The following is a 22,719-nucleotide window of genomic DNA, read 5'->3' as shown; positions in this document are numbered from 1 at the left end:
AGAGAAGACCAAGGGACGCTATTTTGAAAAGAAATGGCACCTAAGGGTGAACGAGTCAGTGAAAAAAAATCCGATAACCCCATCCTTTTTGAGTATGTGGCCTAACAATTTTGAATTGCTATCAAAGCTTAAGAGAGTGAGTAAGAGAAAGCACATACTGGAGTTTCCACTGTTGAAAAAAACTGAAAATGAAAGTTGAAGCCTGAACAAAGAAAAACATTGGATGAAAAGAAGTCTTATGCCACACAAATGCACACACTCAAACACACACACGCACACGGAATAACTATGCATACGTGGACACACACAAGTAAGAATGTGTATTTGTATGGTATGTTCTTGGAAATAGACATTCTTAGCAAATATGGATGACAGATCAATTGTAATTTATTTTCTTTTAACACTGTATCATCATAAAGAAAACTGGTATAAATGAAAAAAATCTATTTCAAATATCTACATCTAAAATTTTAGGCAGTGAAAAAGCACTTTGTTGACAAGGAGTGTGGAATGATGAATGTTAATTGTCAGAAACTGCTGAATGCCTTTTTTTTTTAGTTGCCACAAACAAATTCACATATCAGAACAAACAATACTGCTAAATATTCCTTTTTGTTTTTTTTGATTTTTTTTGATTTTTTTTTGTTAAAACGCACCGGGGAAAAGAAAACAAAAAACTGGAAATTCATACATCTTCCAAAATTTGAAATTGAAGCAATATTTAGAACCATAGATGAAGAAACACTGTGGCATTGGTGTAATATACACAATGCACTTGTTTTTTTTTTTTTATCTGTAATGTACATCAAATACTTTACAACAATGCATTAACAAAAGGCAAGAAACATCTTGCTGTACAGAGGAAACCCCAAATGCAACTTGAAGCCTAGATTCACAATGAATGAAGATATTAAACAAAGTGTGAGAAGCTGTTCCCCATAAAGTATGTACGCTGATCAGTTACTTGTGCTTAACTCTTGACCCACATCCACTGTCATGTTCTCCCTCCTTCCTTCAGCCACATTCAATATACGGCACCGAACATTAGACTCTACAGGCCAACAGTAAAGTTGCCTCACACTGTAAAATATATATATGTATATATATATTTCTTTCTAATTACTCCCAGGTTTAGCTTTCTTATCTTTTAGCCTTCTAAAAAAATCTCTTAATTTTTTCCATACTGGTTATCTGGGCCTTCCTATGGAACAGGCTTTAACAAAACTAAATTTGCAGGAAAAAAAATGTCTTGTGGTATGCATGCACATGCACAGTTCCTGGAGCTTTTGTATCTGCCCAAGTCTCACACCCAGGAGTCGGGAGAGGCTGGATAGTGGCTTGTTTCATAGTTAAGTTCACTATAGGGACGAGCAGCTGAATAGAAGTCGACGTAGTTGCCAGTGGACTTTAGTCCCAGGTGCATGTTGTATTCGCTTGCAGGTGGGCGATGATGCACTTGGTCCTCAAAGAAGGACTCATCATAGTTTCTTGTTGAATTCTGAAACGGCTGATATGGTTCATAATCTTTTCTGCTGGCCTCCTGTGGAACTGGCTGTGTTGAAACCTGAAAGACAGTATCACCCACTGCTTGTTAGATACAACTGATTGTGGGCAATGGGATGACACGTGTAAATCTCACTTTTGTTTATTGTGCTGGAAATACAAAGTTGTGCATTATCTTAATGTCTGCCAAAGGTATTGCTTGGTAGTGAATTAATTCCACAGCTTTGCCATGTCATTATTTCTCTTTACATTTATTTAGTCAATATTATTAGATACATTTATTTATTTATTTCTGCTACAGATGCTTGTTTACATCAGAAGCAGTTTAAGCATCATAATTTACTGTTACTTTCATAACTATAATCTGCGTATAACTTTGTCTACTTTTCAGCAGGTATTACACAAGCATTGGTGGCCAGAACTTGGCCTTGAAGAATCTGAACAGAAGCAATATAGACTCCCAAGATGCTTAAACATTTTGCAGCTGCCTCTGCCACAAGTGAGATTGAGGGTGACACAAATCCCCTTAAGAACCATTTATAGTCTTCAGGGCACCAACATGAGAAAATTTCAAGCAAAGTGCCCTGAAATCTGTTCTGCTACTGTTAAGCAGAACCATCTTCTTACCACCTCCTCAACACTTCCATGTTGGCAAAGTTGTTTTGTTGTTGTGTTCCAGTAAGTTTCCTTGAAGCTGAAATATTTAAGACATGCAGAAAAAAAAATCACATGTGATTCCCCAACCTAAGTTTGCTGTGAATTTTTTTCAGACAGCCCTAGAGAGTCTCTGTTTTTATAGCTGGGACTTAACGCTATCTTTCACTCCATGCCACCTCCCTAAGTTTAGGTAGACTTTGTGATTGCAAAATGATATCAGATGGTCATCACTGGGAACGCTGATGCTCAGATGTTGGCGTCAGGAGATCTTGTAGATCCCGCTGACTTTGTTAGCACTGCTCCTTCAAGATGAAAGAAACAGTTGTGCTGCTACGGCCCAAACTCTGTGAAATTCTTTCAAAGTATGTTGGTTTTGGTCTCTATGCACAGAGTGCAAAACGCTGCCTATGTCCATTGCATTTAACCATCCTCAAAGTGATCTTACATGACTGAACCCAATATCAGAACTGTCCAAGGGAGTGTAACTACTCTAGTTTCTATTTCTGCCATTGTTGTCAAGGTGTGCAACACCTTCAGCCCTTTGTTTCATTTCACATATTCAAACCCAGGTATTTCATCCTGGACACAGGAGAAAAATTCTATAGGAAGCAACCTATTTATATGCCAAAAAGTTAGAGATGATCAATTATGGAGTAGAAAATAGGGGGCTGAAGTAGTATTTCTGAGTTCTTTTTAGTTAAAAATACTCTTTCTGATGCATCACTCAAAAACCTGACATTTCATTGAGAAAGCAAGTGAGAAAAAGTGGAAAATTGTTGGCTTTTTTGTTTGTTTCTGAACAAACTCTCATCCTGAAAACCAAATTAGTTGATTCATGATGGCAGTTAGAGTTCACCTGCTGTTACAACACCTCATACCATTATTTTCTCTAAACACTCTATTAATTAGAAGGGTTTCATCTCTTTAAATGCAATAAAAGCAAAAGCACCTTCATACACTGAAGTGGCTCACACAAAGAAATAATATGGTGCACCACAGAAGGAGGGAGGTGATCATGCCCCTGTACTCGGCACTCGTGAGACCTCACCTCGAGTACTGTGTCCAGTTTTGGTCACCACAGTACAAGAAGGACATTGAGGTGCTGGAGCGGGTGCAGAGAAGGGCAACAAGGCTTGTGAGAGGTCTGGAAAACATGCCCTATGAAGAGCGGCTGAGGGAACTGGGTTTGTTTAGTCTGGAGAAGAGGAGGCTGAGAGGAGACCTTATTGCCCTCTACAACTACCTAAAAGGAGGCTGTAGTGAGGCTGGTGCTGTCTCTTCTCTCTAATTACTAATGACAGGACAAGGGGAAATGGCCTCAAGTTGCGTCAGGGTAAGTTTAGATTGGATATTTGAGGAAGTTCTTTACTGAACGAGTGGTGAGGCACTGGAACAGGCTGCCCAGGGAGGTGGTGGAGTCACCAACCCTGGAGGTGTTTTAAAAAAAAGTAGATGTAGCACTTGAGGCTATGGTGTAGTGGTTAGGTATGCTGGGATGAAGGTTGGACTAGATGATCTTCAGAGGTCCCTTCCAACCCCTAACATTCTGTGATTCTGTGAAATACTGGTTAATTAAAAAAAATAAAGAGAAATGGGGGCACAGAATATCATAAACTCTCTTCATGTTAAGTTTATGGCTTAAATCTGCAGTATTAGTCCCTTAAATTGAAATTTCAGATAACCTACTAAAAACTTTCAGAGCAAAGTCTTTTTCCTTTTGATTTTACTAAACATTCCTTTACCTGTCTAATTCTAGTAACAGTTGTCAGCGCTTTCCTTACATGTTTTCGGCCTTATTTTTCCAGTTGAAAAATCCCTAAGTTTTTCATGTTACATAGGGAAGTTGTGAAAATACTAAGGAGTGGCGTTAATTAACGACAAAGTAGCATTACATGTAATAATGAAACAGAAGTCTATGGCTACAGAAAGATGTCCGTTTCCCAGGGGCTGAGGAGACACTGTACTGGAAATACCAACCATATGAATGCCAGACCCATCAATACTGCAACGGCCCTTTTTCTGTGAGTGCATTAGCTCGGCACCCATGCTGCCAGTTCCATTTTTGTAATGCCTGCCTTATCCAGATGCACTTACTGCTTTCTGGTTTTCAGGAACAGGACATTTTTTAAGAGTACCAAAGCTCTAGACCAAATGGTTTGGATGTATATATGTGGCAAAGTGTCCTTGACAAGGAAACATTGTTTATTCTCTTGGCCATGACTGATGCATACTTTAAAAAACAAACTAAAAGCCCTGTTGCAGTCATGCTAAATGGCAAATCTAAGGGCTTTTGCTACACCTCAGTCCAGTGCACGTGACCCTGCAAGAGATACAGGCAGTTCTTTCTCCAGGCATGTTTCTGCTAGGATGCCTCAGCACACGAGCCGTGCTGTGTCAGCAGTAGTGCTGAATTTTATGATGGCTATGCTCCTGTAATGAGATATGGCTGGACTTCACCAAATTCCTTGACATGGGGCATTAAGAGACACCAGAGCCAGTAGAAGCTAGCTAGCTAGCTAACTAATGTTACCTTCGTCTTTGTAGCAAGTATCACACATATCCAGAATTTTAAAGGCATTCCGGTCCCAAATCCCTGCCAATTTCATTATGTGTTACATATTTTAGAAGGATAATTTTTGCGCATATGCTGTTACAACCTGCTGGACGCTTTTTGAAACTTGGGCTGAAACTACCCATTCTCATGCAGAACACAGCTCGTCTGAAAGCAGTGGAATTGCTAGTGTGTGCCCAAGCAGGTGACTCGGTTCCTCTAATCCAGTTTTACCAACTTTTGTGATATTTTTCTTCATTTACATTTAAGGTGTTACGCTTGTCTTCTGCCACCTGGGACAGTAACATTTTAGTCTCCGTACTTACCTGGTTATGTTTGATATCTTCAGCAGGTGCACCATAGGAATTCCTGTACAAAGTTGAGATTCCCGTGTTCTGAGCTGGAGAGAGAGCAAAAAGGAAGGAAAAAGCAGGTTTACCAAACATACCTTTTTGGCCTCAAAGTGAATTCTTAAGGATTCATTTAAACACATTATACAATGCCTGTCCCCCCCTCCCCCTCAAATGTTTAAAAGCATCTGCAGACTTCTATTTTCTCTTCCTCTCACTAAACAGTCATAATCTTTGCTTTCATCTACATGCATATACACGGCATATACTTTTTAATGGGAATAGGCAGTAAGTCACGTTCATATCAATCTTGTGCTCTTCACATATAAAATAACAAAATAATCTCAATGGTAAAAGGTGTTATGTCATGTTCCCACCCATCCTGTGCACTTCACATACAAATCAACAAAATCATTTCATATACATCTAGTATTTGGTAATATATTTCAGGTTATATATGGCATTTTATATGACACATACACTAAACAGGTAACAGCTGTACACACTGAAAGTAAAAATCATTTCAGACCTTTCACTTCATTTGGATGATGCGGATTATTTATCCTATAGTGCTTTTGCTACATTGCAAATTTATTAATGGAAAAAACGATTAAATGCTACTGAAAGGTAAGTTATGGAAAAAAGTAATACGTTGTTTTACTGACGAGGTCTGGCAAAGATAGACTCAAATACATGAACTGCGGTCACTTTCTTCTCAGATGCCCGAATACTAAAATGCACAGACAAAACTGAGCTACGAGTTTGAAATCAGAACTAATTATAAAGACAATGATAACATCATTCCGTTTTGCAAAAATTTATTTCCCACTTTGCTCTCAAAAACCCACATAAACAGCTAAGGATTTTTCTTGCAAATTTGACTTCACTGATCACTTTGATTTGGCTATCTAGCTGAAGCTTAGTTTTGTGTTAGACTTAGAAAAATTGTAGTTATTTCTCATATTTGAAAGAATATGAAGGTAGTAGTTTGTGTGCCTGATGTTGTTAATGTGCATATGTTATTAATTTTCCAGACATTATAACCGATGATCTAATGCTGTCATGAGAACTCTCATTATAAAAGCATGTGCCTGAAAGTCAAAATTGAATAGTTGTTAACCAAAGCCATCAGTGGAATTGAAATATGTTGCTCATGCGACTTCTCTCAGATCTCTGTGCAATGGTATAAAACCTGGAGGCCTCAAGAGTTGCTTTTAATACCTTCATAACTCAAAAACTTTGAGGGTGAGGACTAAGCATCAGAGCTGAAAGCTGGGTATGGGATCCATGCTAGACACATCATTTGAAAGAACCACAGTTACTGGAGAAGTAACCACTCTTTCTTCCTTTAGCAACTTGCTAGCATGGACCCCAGCATGTACAGCTGCCTCTGCCTTTCCTCCTGCCACTGCACCCTCTCTGGAGAAAGAAATGGCATGATCTTCCGTCCAAGTTTACTGTAATATGCTAATTCTGAGCTTCACATCTGCCATGAGTTCCACGCTGATGGTGTAATTTGTTTTAGAGTTTGGTGCACTGCTCTATGTTGCTGTTTTACAGATGGTGCTCTTAAAGATCTCCAGCGTGTCCCTGAAACAGGACAAAGACAGGACTTTGGTGGGGTGAGGAGCCCTATCAGCTGGAAAAAGAGATTCTTCCTTTCAAAATCATTAAGTAATCGTGGTGAAAAAAACTCATGTTTCTTGAAGATCTGGATGCAGATACTGAGATAGTGCATAGTCCTTGAATTGAAAAGAAGTCTCCAAAGAATCTTTGTAGGTTGGAAGAATACAAACTCTTGTAATAGATACTGGCTGATCTCTTCCAGTGGCAGGTACTCTTAATTCCACCTGCGTGCTAATGGGTGGCAACAGATGGAAATGGTGACCACTTGTTTTTGGACACAGATGTTAGAGCCGAAGGGTCAATCTGCAGAGGTTCTCTCTGTTCAGGCTGCATTTTGCCACCTAACTTGAGTGATGTGTGAGACTTGACTGTTTTTTCAGTGGTTTTTATATTCCAGCTGCATCTTCTGCTTTAGTGTTTGAAAATCGCCCTCTTGATAACATCTTTTGGTATTAGAGGAGTTCGCATCAGCACTGCTATTTATGGTGCATCTCGTGACAGCCTAACTCTCAGTAGTACAACAAGCCAGAGCTTTTCTTGATACTACCCTTTTCATGCTCTTTTTCTGATTTTCTTTTGCTCGTCCCACAAAGTGCTAGAAGTTGAATTATACAAATTTCTTTTTAAGATCTAAAGATACTTGAAGTTTTTGTTTCAGCCACACACTTTGTGAAGTTCTACCTCTTGAAAAAAATGAAAGTGGCATTCAATGTGTTGAACTCTTATAAACAGAGGAAGTATTTCATCTAATTGTTTTGTTTTCATGTGTATAAATGGCAAGATAAGTGGGCTTGAAGCTTCATGCATGCAAATTCTTAGTCAGGCATGGCTGACTGAACATATTCAGTCCAGACAGGACAATACTGGTTGTTTGATGTGGAGAATAAAAGACTAGTATAAGGTGTAACATCTGAAGATTTTATCAAGTGTCTGATGAAAAAAGAAGGGAGAGAATGAGCTAGATGGATGGACAGATATTGTGCGGTTAGTATCTGATTTTTGCTAAAATTATCAGAGAGAAAAAGAGGTTAATGAAATAATTTTCTTTGTTAAAACATGGCGAGAGAAGGGAATGGGATACAAGGAGGAAGAGATGGAGATTTTCCAACAGCCACATTTCTTTACAGAGATGTAAGAATTTAGCTGCATAGGAAATGACTTGAGGAGTGATGAGTGTGCATTTGTGTATTTTATACAGTATATAAACATAAGTACATGATAGTACTGAAGAGGTACTTGCTACTAGGCATAATTGTGAAGATTTTAAAATGAGCATTATGATCAATGTGCAGTACTTTTTGGTTGCATTGCATGAAGAATGTTATAAAAAAAACCCCTTCCCTTTTCCCCCTGCTCAGTTTTCAAGGTAATATTGGTTAAAGAAAAAAATCCTATAGCTCCTCCCCACAGCAGTTTTCTGCAAAGCTGACAACAGCTTTGAAAATTATGTCACTCAGTGGCTCATGTGAGAAAGGTATCCCTGACCAAACCCATGGCCATATATCCCAGTTACTTCATTCATGTTTTAACATTCAGCCTTCAGTTCTGTAAGTACTTATTCTGAACACGTTTACAGACACTTTGAAATAACAAGGTGCCAGCCTTTTGCCCTCAGAAACACAGACTAGTAGTAAGAAAGGAAAGCTCAGCTGGACATCCTCATTTGGTGTTGCATAACCTGCTTTTTCTGCTAGAAGCCGCAGGACTCCGTTTTCTAAAATTTAGTTTAAGACAGTAAAGGAAAATGTGTCTGTGCCTCGCAAATCTCAGCTAGCAGAGATCATTACCTGTCACTACCACTGCCACCTTCCTGCACAGTGAAAGATGAGGCAAAGGCATGAGAAAAGATTACAGTGTATCATGCTCTTTTAGAGTAATAATAAGTTCAAGTAGCCCAAGCACCTGTAGCTATTGTAACAGATGACGGTGGTTGGTTGTGTTCTGAATGCACAGAGGCTTGAAAGTTAAGTTTAAACAACAAAAGTATAAATGATTAATTCTTAACAACCAAAAGAAAATAAATTAATCAGAAATTTTTTAGAAGTAAAGACACAGGGTCCAGACTCTGATGCACATATTAGTTCAGTGAGGCAAAGTAAAAGAAACTCTAGAGTAGAGGTCTCATCATAGTATACAGTAACCTTATCTTCCCCGTTCTGAAGGAAAACACCATGACATCAGTAATGTTATCACATGTGCTTACAGTTCCTGTTTTTTCTTAAAAGGAATATCATCATTTTTGTCTTTAAAATATACTTCAGGTCATAAAATTTTAGTACTAGTTATTATTATTTACAGAGAAGAGAAGATAGATAGCAAAAAATATACAAGACATCATAAACCTGTGAATAGAAGAAGACAATGAGAACACTGATACTGTTCATCTATTTTTTAGCTGTCCCCGTGAAATCAATATAAGTTATCATCTTCAGCCAAACTGTTTACTTCCATAGATTCTCCTTTTTCACAGAGGTTTCCTGATAATCTGCCACAGTGGCAAGTAGCCAACATTTCTACTTTGAAAATCCTTCAAAAAACAATTCAGTCCCAGTCAAGAGGTCATAAAATTTCTGAACTATAAACTGAGAAGAGCTTTGGAGAAGAGCATGGAGACAGTCATGGATAAATAGGGACTACAGCTGTGGCTCTACATTCTGTGTAAAACCTAAGTCAAAGAAAGCTTTGTGTAATACATCAGCTTGGCACAACATACATATATGCCAGGTTGAACCCAAGAAGACATTTATCTAAGTCCAATATGCTCTGTGGATGTATTAGGTGCAACACCCTGTCTGATGCACAAAATGAAATACAGGCATTGCAATGAACTTGCTGCACAAACTTGTATTAGGCCATCCAAGTAAAGCCAAAGTGTCTCACAATTAAAATCACAAATGCTGATTGAATACTGTTATTTAATGGAGTATTTATTATTTAATGAGCTACAAATATGTTACAAGAACTTCATGTTTAATGTTGATGAGCAAGACTGCTTCTGCCATCTTCTTTTGTTCTTAAAACGGTGCTTAATATTGCTTAGACCAAATGAGCAGAGATTTGGTGATCTGAAAGAAAGAGAAAGTTATTTGTTAATTCCATATTCATCTATACAATGGTCATGTAAGATTGTGAAATATTATTACACTTTTCAATTTGATTTTGGTTTTTATTTATCTCACTGAGCTCAGTAGCTGGAAAAATAGTCAATAGCTGAGCATGATGCTGATAGTTTCAAGTTTCCTTACTAAAAGCGAACCCAAAAGATCAATAAGAACACTCAAAATACAAGCAGACATTAAAGGAAATCAGGATGCAAAAATCAAAGTAGAGCAAAGGTTGCTGGGAAGTACAAGCTTCACACTCCGAAAATAATATGTAAAGGAAACAAGAGAAACAGGAGTCGGAGAAGAAAAACATTACAGTAAAAAAAAAATTGAAAATAATAGGGGAAAATGGAAACTACAATTTTTAAACATGTGGAGAGAGACAAGACTACCTTCAAGGAAACACAGATTTTCCACATGGAAATACTTTTTTTTTTTTTGGTGATTATCCTTTTTACATGATCTGGCAGTCTAAATTTGCAGATACAGTTAGAACAAAATACGAGAGTTTCTGCTTTTTCAGCCTGCTGCTCTAACTCCTGAAATTCCCTCTTTATGGATCCTTGACAAAGTGCTGAAAAATCCACAGTCCTGCCCTTCACAATCACACAAGTAAGGACCACTGAAGTGTTTTAGAGAATCACCTTGTGCAGTGACTACGAAACACTAAAAATACTATAGATAGATAAAATGCAGTACCTTGACTGAATCTGCTGCAACCCCACGTAGTATCCCGTAGACATCATTCGGGAAACTCCTCAATTCTGCCGTTTCCAAACGCTCTTGACTGTCATTCCTCTTCTTCAGATTTTCCCTGTCACATTAATCAATATTCCGTATGCCATTTTCACACAAATTCATAGACTGGCCTTTAGGTTTTTGATCACACAGGAGCGTATCACAAAGTAGATGCGTCGAGAGTATCATCATATCCTGAATATGGTCTTGAAAGCTACTGAGGATGGCTTGACGCCGAGTCAGCATGTTCCTAGTGAGCTGAGGAACACAAAGACAACCCATTCCAGCTTCCTCTGTGCAAGACCTCTACACAGGGCTCGGGAGAAGGCAACGGGCACTCAGAAAGCGCCGAGTGACTCCTCACTGTGATTTTTTTGCTTGCCGTGAAGCAGTATTTAGAGAAGGGGACACCATGATGCCTGGCACTGTGTGAATGTAACAGAATGTTCAACAGAGGTTATATAAGGCCGTGCAGTGCTGATGGAGTCCAACATGTATTTAGAAAGAGAATTAATGAAGAGGTGCAGTACTGGGCAAAAGAGTCAAAATTTTGTAATTACTGAAATGTTAACAGGTTAATGAGCTCACGAGGGAAGAGGCCTTCAGTGAAACCTGCAATAGATGCCATGACATAAACAGAGAAAATTGTTGCATTTAAATCAGCCCAGCTAAGAAAGTAATACAGACAGACAGACTACCTAATTTCCTAGGAATGACTGATACGCAAAATAAGCTAACCAGTTCTAGAAAGCCACTCCCTAAAAAAGACAGATGCTAGGGATCACCACACATGCTCAACCCTTGTCATACTTGCAAAAACACCCAGTAGTTAATTTCATCTACCAGCTTCCTTCTGAACTGAAAACAAATGTAAAATTAAAAAGAAATGTAAAATTGGTTTTAGAGCCCTTCTTCTGTGAAGACACATAGTTTTGATAAATCATTTTCACAGAGCATTGCATTCATTGAGATCAAACCCCCTTCTTCAGTTGTATTTCTCAAGGTGGCTGAAACTCTGTAATCAACCAAAGCAAGTTCACTCTTTTCTACAGTCCAGTAAACGCAGCCGAGTCTACAGCACCAGCAGTCTAGTGCAGTTGATTTTTAGAAATGCTACACAAGCATAATCTCACCTGTCATGGTGTCTTTCCTTGAAGTGTGTTCTCCCTTATTTCCATGGTAAGTGGCGTTTGTTCCAGTGGATTCATAGTCTGTTTTTCTTTCTTTTAGGCTGATCATTTCCCGAGGTGAGGCTGGGGCACTTGCTAGATCACAAAAATGGATTTATTTTTTCTCACCACATATGACTGAAAGTAGTGTTTAACTCCAGTGCAAACAGTTTAGCAAAGTTTATATTTGTTAACATATTAACATTAAGCTGTTAGAAGGAACACTACCACACTATGGAGGAAAAGAAAAGGTGCTATTATTTGTACAAGAGAAATGTACTAATGGGACAATCAACTCCAAGCATAATTTTCTTCCTGAATGTTTTACTTTTTTCACTTAAACCCAACATCTAGGATGATCATTATGAAAAAAGTACAATAATACTTTTTGTTTTCCACTTCAGCTTTTCAATTTCTTACAACTTGTCAAAACTTTCTGTTACAGGCATTTCCATTTTTTTCCTCAAAAGAGTGAATTTATTTCTGCAGAAAGGACTGTTAACTTCCAACTGTGTGGAAAACCCCTTATAAAATGATTTCTTCTCTCCTCTGCTGAAAATAAACAAACCAATTAAATGATTCTAATGGAGATAGGAAGAAAGGAAAGGTGTTTTTCATAGAAAACATAGAGCAAAGAATACTTAACATGTAAACGATAACTCAATTTCTTTGTCTTTAAATATCTTTGTATGAACAACTGTCAGTAAAATAACAACTGCTACTTTAAGGCGTTATTAAGGTTAAATCCTTCATCACCTATACTTATAGTATGGCTCTAAGGAGGAAAGTACAAGGTGACTAGAAAGAGAACTGGATTTGTACTTGATTCTCATGTACTGGAAAATATGAAGGTGATCGCTGGTACTGATTGTGAAGACTTAAAGCTTTTAACATTTAGGAAAAGGAGAAAAGCAGAGAAATAAAATAATGGCTTTCAAGTAAACTTACTTCAATACATTTAGGTGTTGACAGATATAATGCACCTTCCCTGTTGTGGAGGGAAGGGGAAGGAGCACAAGGTGAGCGCCTGAGCCTCGCAACGGCACCATGGTATAAAAATAACTGAAGTGCTGGTGCTTACTTCCACACCCTTCCCTGCCTCTATCCAGATATTTTATATGTCAAAAGAACCTCAAAAGCAGCAAAAATGTCCTTGCTTTAAAGGGAGGAAAAAAAAAAAGTAAGACAAGCTCATTTGTGAAGCTTGATCATGAGTTATATACCTCTCAGAATCTCTAAATTATGTTACATTTTTTAGTTAAAGGGTATGGAAGAACTTGTACTTCACTAAGGAGAAGGGAAGCACAAGTGATGTCAAATTCTGCATAGATTGGTACTGCTGGTCCTGATCTCTGAATTTACAGAGCAAATGCAGACAGATGGTTTTTCTTATAAAGCCATTAGAATTAGGGATTGCTTTTAAACTGCTTGTCAATAGCGATGTAATTCTAAAGCCGATAATCCAGCAGATACAAAGAAACACTACAAATTATCAAATCAGCTAATGGCAACTTGGGTTTAATAGAGAACAAAACAGAATACAAATCTTGAAAAAGTTCCTAACACAGGGACATATTTTGTTTCACACACTCTGGTACTACTTTCATGAATTCTGGTATTTTGAACAAAACTGACTGACTGACAAAATTGACAAAAGCACCTCTCTGTTTCCTCTGGGAATTCTCTCTCTCCTCCCATGTGAGAACACCTGCTTTCTGGCAAATCCAGAAGTCCCCTCTTTGAGGGTTTTTACTGGAAGAGGACAGAAAATCATTGGTTGACATTGGACTGAGAAATGCTATCAAGGTGTTCGGCTCTTATTCTTACAGAATACAGAAAAAAAGACAAGTCTCTCTATGCTGGTTTGAGCATCTTATCACCAAGTCCTGAGGATGGATGCAACACTGAGAGTTCATTTACTTCAACTCTTTACCTCAGGGTAGGATCCCGTATACCAAAATAATTTTTGACAGATTTTTATCTAAAACTAAAGATCTCTAATGACAGAGGTCACATAACTGCTCCAAGCAGTCTGTTCTAGTGCTTTGTTTCCCTACTGTCAGGAAATGTTCGTTCCCTGGTGTCTAGCCTGACTCCTTGCTGCTCATTATTTCCATTTGTCTGATATGAAAGTAGAGAAGTTCATGCCATTCCTCTTCACAGCTGGCTGTTACGTGCTTGAATACTCGGTCCGTTCCTCTTTCGCCGCCCCCATCCTGGGTCTCTCTTATCCAAGTTAGACAATTACAGTCCATTCAGTGTCTCCTCATACTCTGATTTCCCCATCTCCCAATTCATGGGTGCAGCTGACAAAAATCCCCAAATAATTGCTAAAGAACTTCTGTCTAGCCAGATATTCTCCTTATCATTTATTTGCAAAAGATTGGATCTTTTTTCCCCTTTGGACAGTATCTCCCAACTTCTCAGGATCATTCTGAATTCCAGTAATGCCCTTCAAGGTATATGTGCTTCTCCCAGGTTTATGTGACCTGCAAAGGCAATGAGCATCCTTTGTATATTATCTAGGTCACTAATACAACCACTGAGGAGTACTGGGCCCAAGGCAAACCTCTAAGCAAAGCATTCTTCCATTTCGGCAAGAAGCAATACTCATTCTTTGTGAATGGTTTCAGTCAGTTTTGTATTTATCAAACTTGACATTTTCTAGACTGTTTGCTAGCTTGTTGTAACTTACCTATAAAAATCTTGTAGGAAAACATTTGATTACAGTAGATTTCATTTACTGACTATTCTTTCCAGAAAGCACTTTAACAACATTGAAAATATAGCAGGAATTCAGGTGGATTTTAAAAGAACAAATTGTAGTGACTCAATGTTTGGATCTGATATGGATGCTACCAGACAGACAGCAACTTATACAGCTACGCAGGAATAGATACTCCTAGACTTAAGCAGTATCTTATGTTCCTGCTCTTCCTGATGTGCTCAGATTGTGATTATTTGTTCCAGCAATCTCCTAGAACAAAGTTGAGCTGACTGGTCTGTAATTATATGGGCTCCCCTTGCTTCAAAACCAGCCACTTTATTTGTCCTTGTCCAGTCTTCTGATAACTGACGATGGCAGTAAAATTTCATCCAAAATCTCTTTTAAGTATGTTCTTTAAGCAACAGAATAACAGAAGTGAGTTCCTAATAACAGAAGTGAGAACAGTTCTGGCAAGAGACAGAACTAATACCTCAGGGCCAGATGTCGAATGTCTTGCACCTACAGTCAAAGTGAGATTTTGGAGAAGAGGAACAAGAGCCCTTTATGGACTTGTGTAATGACAGACTTTGAAAACTGAGTAGCAGCTCTCACTGTACGTTTGGCTACACTTTCAAATTTCCTAACTGGTTGTTCTGCAGGACTAAGATACATCTTCTAGACAATTAACCAAACTATTTTCTTAAAAACAAAACTATAGCACATTGCTGATGGCAGTAATCAGTTTGGCCTATTTTAAGCCTAAACTCTTGGAATGACAGCATTTGATTGAACCAGCAGTAGAAAGCACATTGAAAGACAGGCTGGTTTACTCTGTTTTCACCAGTAATGGTTTAACCAAGGCGTGCTCAACCTTGGAATAAGCAAAGGGGAAAATGCCCAGGTTTCTGAACAGAAAGATCAATTAACACTGCAGCGTAAGTTGAGATACTTATATTGATTCATTGTATGGGTCATACAGAGTTAATGATAGCTGGTGTAAATATGCCATCAACGTTACATGAAGGCTTGTAGTCAATCTGCAATGAAAGCTGACAGAAAAATAATGTGGATCCATTAACCTCAGGTAAGTGCGAAAAGTGGTCATAAATAGTGGTTTTCATGACAAGAAAGTAACAGAACTTCCTTATGCTACTATTGGACACCATTGCCCTGAGATCTAATTAGCCAATCCTAATCAGGAAAACACTGCATGAGAATTCAGAACCAAAAGTCATGGAATATTCTTTCTGCTGTAAAACTTTACAAGGCATTAATAAAAAAACCCCACAAAGCAATTCCTGTTTCAAACAGGCAATTCAGGTAAAAGTAAAAAATATTTTTTGTGCCCTTCCACCATTCTTAACAACAGATCTGGATGTCAGTAACATTGCCTAAAGAAGGAAAACGACAATGATGGATTACCTCTGTCTTTACTCAGTCCTGAAAGCCTGGTCTTACCTGAGCGGTTGTTAGGAGACATGCGCACGGGAGAGATGGAAGGCGTGCGTGATGAAGAGTACGGTCTTTGCCGATCCCTTTCTATCGTTGAAGATGAGGCTACAAAGTGATACTGTGACCATCCATCCTGCAACACCAAACATTGCGACAGCAGTCAGTGAAACCACCACACAGTTCCCCATGGCAAGTACGGAGTATTTTTCTCTAGTGTTTTCACTACGTACACAGAGGTACGCTACTATCTTCTTCCTGCCAGCGGGTGGCAAATATTCTCAGATGTGCAGGATACGATGTGCTGACCATACTGACACATCAGGAGGATAATTAAAATGCAGAAAGTTCTATAAAATAACACATTTTGGAAAGATCCAAATTTTGGAAGCACTGAACAACTTTTCAGGCTATTTGTTTAATAGTTCTGTCATTTTCCATGCTTCTATTTTCACACTGCAAATGGAATTCTGGCTATGAAAATATTCCAAACTGTAAGACTGCTTGTTTGCATGGAGAAAGTCAGCTTTTGCTTTAAATAATTTCTATCTTACAAGCAAATTTTGTAAGTAGATGGGAAAGCTCCAGAGTTATAAAATTATTGCAACTACTTGACTATCCATAGTCTAATTATATTAACTGCCCATTTGTTCACACATGAGGGAAAAAGAACCAATGCATTTTCCTAACTATATTTTTCTCCAAGATATACAGAAATAAATATTTTGCTTCTATTTAAAACTGTGATAATGGTGATGTATTAAAAAAAAAGAAATGAAGTAATGCAAACACTAGAAACAGCTAGTTCAGAAATGAAAAAAGGAAAGTTTAAATAATTCATGCTTTGTTCCTGTACCATAATACAATGCAATAATCCAAAATGACGTACTTTACATTTTTAAAAGCATACTCAAATAGTTTGCAAGAATCATAAGAGAATAAATTGACTTTTGCTAGTGCTCTTATTAAATGACAGTATTTCAAATGTCTTAGAGTATTGATGAATTTTAACTGTGTTTATCACTGCTTGATATTAAATCTAAATCAGTAACACAAGAGTTTTCACACTAAACACATAAACCTTTTAAAAATGCCTACGTTCTGTTCGGCTTAGAGGAAATCAAGTCAAGCAGCTGGCATGGTGCTGAACAAGATTTTTGAAATGCAATTTTGCATAAAAATAAAACACTATGAGATATTACCAAAAAACAGTTGGAATTTTCCTCCTGCTTACAGAAAAATAATTTTCTGTTGGGTTAGTAAAGAACATTCCCACCCTCTACCTCAGGCTGCTCCAGATATCCAACCCTGAACCCCAGCTCTTCCCACCTTTTGCCTTTGCCCAAGGCATCTCTCTGATTTTGTTGCCTCTACAGAAACCACGGGCACCTGACTCTTGGAATTTCAAGGGAAAATGCCTTGAAAATCCCCCTTCCCCTAAACTTAGCAAGGAGAACTCATCAAGGGTGTGACACAGCAGGAGGAAAGAAGATATTCAATGTTAGAGGGAAATGCTGAAAAGAGACGACACCTAACTACAGATTCTGAATGTCTGTACTCCTTACACAGTGCTTTTGTATAAACATGCGTGTATCCAAGTTGTAATTTCAAAGGAACAGAAAAAGAAGAGTGAAGTCTGGGCTATGGCTTTCACGACATGACTTTCCCTAGTGAGTGTTTGTCCAGATGTCGTTCACGTTTAGGACATGTCATTGAACTGAACTACATGTATCATGACAGTCATGCAAGAAAATATAATGAAGAAAACCATTTAATTAAAAAAATAGTAATAGTAACTTGAAAACAGAAATAGTTAATCTTTAATGCCACTTGCTTAAATCAAAATTTTCTATATCCAATCTTTCATTTCCAGCAAGCATCTTCTACACAAGCTGTGTCCTCTAACCTAGAAGGAGGACCAATGAGAATGCAGACAAGAACATCTGTAAAGCCCTAAATTTTTAATGTTAATCAAAATTGGAAACTATTAGAAACTTTTTAATGTATCCCTCTGTATAGTATGTGTATATATATATAATAAGCATAAATTCTTTGAGAAGAACTAATAGTTTACAGCTATAATTATAATGAGTAGCTTAAGTCCAATAATCTTACCAGAGCATCAGGATTGTAAATAACATGCTTAGCATTAATTTTACATTTCCTGTTATTAGTAACTTGCATGATGATTTGTCTAGTATAAAAATGAAGTAGCAAACATGTAAGAATCCCAGGCCTTTATCCTTCTGAAGAAAAATTACTGCTTTCTCCCTCCTTCTCTGGGGTCAGAAATTCTTACCAGAAAGATGACTCTCTATAATTCACTCTTTTATATACTTTTCTGACCATTTATTTTCTTTTAAACAGACCACTGAAGAGGAAGATATCAAGAGCACGGACTCAAAATCTGATAAAAGGAGAAGGAATAGACTATTTATTACTGTCTGTCTCCAAAAGGAGGAGACATCAGCCATGCTTACATAGCACGAGTCAGAAATGCTTCCAGGTTTGTGGATTTGGATAAGCACATGGCCAGGTACACTCTTCTTTTGCACTCGTACTTCTCTCAATTAAACCCCTGGCATGTGAGTTAGAGAAAAGTGACTTGAATCTTCTCCTAAACTTTTCTTTCTGTTGCCTATTGCATCTGTATTGTTTATATTAATCCCTGGACTCTGGTTCTGATGGGAAGTGGATGAAAAAAATTGCAGAGCGCCTCAACAGTGACGGAGAAAAATCCTGCGGCAGCTGGGATGCTGGAATCAGCATTCTTCTGTGTGACAGATGTTTTTCCTTCTTCTCCTCCCCAGAAATTTTCATTTTTCTCTCTGCTAAGAGGAGTTCCTATAATGAGGTCTTTAGATATAATATGCTACAAACTTTCAAGTTTGGAAGTTCGATCACCTCAATAAAACAAGCCAGGCAACCAATAAACTCAAACAGAATTATTGTGGAGACATGGCATTGCTTTTGACTAAACAAGATACAACCTTCATGGTGTTTTTCAACAGCATTATGGGCAGCTCCCAGCTCTCACAGTATCTCAGAACCTTAATACTTTTCAGTCACCTATCTTAAGGTAGCTCTCGTCTGCCACAAGGAAAAAGCTTTTTTCCTTGGAAAGGTAAACAGTTTGTAACAAATTCATTAAAACTATCCCCATCAACAATTCCAAAAGCTATTAGTGTTAAATATTGAAACTAATTTTTAAGAGCCTAAAGGGAGTATTTTCAATTTAATGCTGAGATAAATACCACCTGACATGATGGCTGCTTTCATTAGTTTGTTTCAGCTCTAGTGCCTGTAATGAAATTTAATTAAATTGATTTGGGTACTTAAAGGTACAGTACATAGCAGTGTCCTGTAGAGAAGAAAGCTAACTCAAAAGCAAAGTGTTTGTGAGACTGCAGTTCAGAAACCAATTTACCAGCCACTAACATGATCCAGGAGAGGAAGAGTAACAGTAGGACAAAAAGATCTGACAAAATGTAAGGACATTCAATGCACTTTTGTTACAGAATGGATAAATTTTGTTAACTAGCAGCAATTAATTAATAGGTGGCAACTGCGCACTACAGGAGAGCAGAGAACAACCAGAGTACAGAAATACCATTATATATCCTTATTGTCTCTTCCAAGGTGTCTTCTACCGGGCATTTCTCTTTATTTTGACTAAAATGAATATATGTATTCTCCCTGAATTATACTCCACAAAATCTGAATGTTAAAGCTTGACTGGCAGTGACATGTTTCTGGTGATATGTTCTTGGGAAAACTGCGGGGATTAGATTTGGGATGGGGGTTGGATAACCACTGCAGTAAATAAAAGTGATATTGTAGTCTCACTGACCACCTTTTACTAAGCATGAACAGGTCTCCTGCTCCATGCTCAACTTCAAGTCATTCTGAAAATAAATAACTTTCTTCAGGCCCATGGGGAATAATTATTTTGTCAGGGTGACTAAACTTACTGTGCCAAACACCTACTGCATAGGTGTCTTATGAAAAGACAATCTAGGTTTTCCACATCATTCTTCTTGTGTTTATAAGGTAGGGAGAACGAGGAAGTAGTTTTCTACTGTGTTTGGAAGAATTTCAAATTTTCAGAACTCTACGGTAGTGGAGTCCTTGACTTGAGGATATGGTTTGCGGAGGTGTGTAATATCAGACACTCTGTTTTCTCACTTGTAGTACAGTAACACTGCAAGGACTGAATGAAATGAAGCCCCGATGGGAACCAACACTGTGCCGACACAGTGGGGAACCTGAGCTTGCCTGAATAATTCACGGACCAGAGAGGAAAGAGACGGGACCAGATACAATAAGGTGGCCAAGAAATGGGTGGCAAAGACGGAGGTCAGTGCCGTGCCTACCCTGGATGACTTCATGGCATCCACTCAGAAAGAAACCTCAGGTCAGCTCATCTGCTAATAGCCACATGGCAAAAATAAAAACATGCCCTACTCTCTGACTGATACTGCTGATCAGCTGCTAAGAAGGCTCTGACTTAAAAAATTGCTGAGTGGTTTAGAAAAACTGTACTGTGGCTGTGTGCACATCAGTATCTTTCCAGGCTGAAGAGAGTGTTTTGCCCTGAGTCCTGGGCGCTGATATCCTAATGTAGTCAAGAAGAAAGAGAGCCACTTCTTGGAAGCAGAGAAATCCCAATATGGAAGAGAAACAAAAATGATGCAACATATCCAATAATGAAACAGCTAAAACCTGAGAAATTGCAGAGAACATCATGTCCCGCCTTCTCCAAATTTACAAACTCTCCAGAACACTCCTTTTTCCTTCAGGCCTGATCTTCTTATCTTAATAGATATTTTTTCAAATGACTTGAAGTATACAGGACCAGACTTGTTTTGTCATCCTACTTCCTTATCTATAAGCCAGCATTTTACTGATTCTGGGATATTAACTGCAATAATAACTGCTCCTGTACTGGTAATAAGCTGTAGAAATGTGAACTTTTGCTAGGCAACTACTTGCAGGAATTGGCAATTAGACCCACCACGGTGTTAGAAGTAGGTGATACAGCAACAAGGCAAAGTGCTTCTAAGTATGTAATGTAGGATCTACTTGCTTTGACACTCAGCCAGACATTGCTCTGAGTTGCTGGTGCTGCTTCTTTCGCAAGCTGAAGCACTGCTGTCAGGTTAAATGAAACGTCCTGACTGGTGCGCACCACTGTGACACTGTCTAGAGTGAAAGATAAATCTGATGTGAATTAAGTCAAGGCTCATCAGACTTACACAGGTCTGGGCAATTCTTCACTGGGAATTTGTTGTCACAATGCTAATAAGACATAACAGAAATTAGAACTGGATCAAATTATCTACATACATTGACATATAAAAGTTACTTGCGTGACTTCGACTGCAGTGAGAAATCTAAAATGGTAACAAGGTTGAGGTGATCCATATACATATCTTCCAGAGCTCTTAAAAGGGATTATTGAAATAAAGTGGTTTAAGTGTTCACCAATCACCTTACCATTAGGCTTTACAACCCTGGATTATATTGCTTTCTTTTAATACAAGAGGAAGTGAAAAATACATTTCCCAGTGCTTCTCAACAGAGATGATGCGCCTGACTTCGCTTGCTTGTGTTGTCTCCAGGAAAACTTAAAATCAGCAGGGAATTCCTGGGTATTGATCTGCTTTATGATGTATTCTGAATAAATCTACTTTACTGATGTTTTTGATTGCCATCAGCTAAGCTACCAACAATTATAAGCATTTTTTCCTCCTAGGATTTTATCTTTTGCTTCCAAAGTGGTAACTCAAGATACATTGTTGAAGAGTAGAGATTGAGCCTGGAAGATCCTAGTATTCTTCCACTCTGCACATCAGCAGTTGCTGTTTGGGTTAAATCCTTCACACTTATTTTTCATTAAGTCTGCAAGTGGAAATCCGGAGTAATTTCAGAAGAAAAAGGGCTGCTGACTTCCATTGTTCTCTTTCCTCTCCTCTCCCAAAGACTTATAAGCCAGGACCTCAAAATCAACAGATAGAAAGTGAAGACATGCATCATGGAAGCCCCTCTAATTTGAGGTTTTAGTATTTATGTTTATAGTCTTATTTCCACAGCTTATGGAAGCCAGAAAATTACTTAAAGAAGAGAACTTATTCAGGTTTGGGGGATTTAAAAATATTATAGTAATCCCGACAAAAGTGCAGGAGCTGCTCACAGAACGACCTCCTACGGTTCAAGTGTGGTTAAAGGACAACACGGTTTGCTTCTCATGCCTCATGATGCTGCTGCTGCTGTTGCCAGTTACTTGCTGGTTACAGGTTATGCTGGGACTAAGACACCCGCCGCTGTGCCAGCCTGGGAGCAAGGCCACTCGCTCCTCCCCTGCACAGACCTAACAGAGGGGAGAGGAGGGAGACCCTGCTGCGAGCACCATGGGAGCAGTGCCATCACTTGAGCCAAGGCAAGGAGCAGCGGCGGCTGGTCTGGGCAGGGAAGGACGGAGCCAGTTGGGCGGCAGAGGTGCCCCTGGAGCCTCTCCCAGTGACTCTGGGTCCCCTCGGCTCAGTGCCCAGCGCTGCGGGGGCTGCCTCATCACTGTGTGCTACACACACCTCTGTCTCCTTCCTCAGCGTGTGTGGTGGGCTTGATTGCAGCGCTTCCCTCCTTTTTTACTTTGAAATTCAATGTATGAACATCTTTTGCCTGTAAGTGACTGTTTCTGCATCCCAGACAGAGCAGAAGTTCAGCTGCTTAAGAAGCTGAAAGAGAAATAGGTATTCAGGGCAGCATGAGGCTTAGAGAAGGGCTTCCTAGTCAGACAGTCATTAACCGCAGCAAAACTGTCTGGCACTGGATGAGGATTATTAAGTTTTCTGTAGGCTCTTTA

At 38.6% G+C, this 22,719-nt stretch overlaps 1 protein-coding gene across 1 annotated transcript in view; it reads right to left on the bottom strand.

The window, feature by feature from the left end:
* Window positions 1-369: 369 nt before the first annotated feature.
* The window catches only part of CTNND2 (catenin (cadherin-associated protein), delta 2), a gene marked incomplete at its 5' end in the record, with an annotated part of 174,297 nt that continues 151,947 nt past the window's right edge, over window positions 370-22,719 (bottom strand). The window contains 4 exons of the mRNA XM_009877589.1: window positions 370-1,564; window positions 5,038-5,111; window positions 11,663-11,794; window positions 15,864-15,990. Coding sequence (XP_009875891.1) covers window positions 1,304-1,564; window positions 5,038-5,111; window positions 11,663-11,794; window positions 15,864-15,990 — 594 coding nt within the window. The remainder of the gene's footprint in view (window positions 1,565-5,037; window positions 5,112-11,662; window positions 11,795-15,863; window positions 15,991-22,719) is intronic.

The sequence above is a fragment of the Apaloderma vittatum genome, unplaced genomic scaffold, assembly GCF_000703405.1.
Source record: "Apaloderma vittatum isolate BGI_N311 unplaced genomic scaffold, ASM70340v1 scaffold6491, whole genome shotgun sequence".
Lineage (NCBI taxonomy): Eukaryota > Metazoa > Chordata > Aves > Trogoniformes > Trogonidae > Apaloderma > Apaloderma vittatum.
Note: the sequence above shows the minus strand (reverse complement) of the source record. Positions and strands in the feature narration are given on the sequence as shown.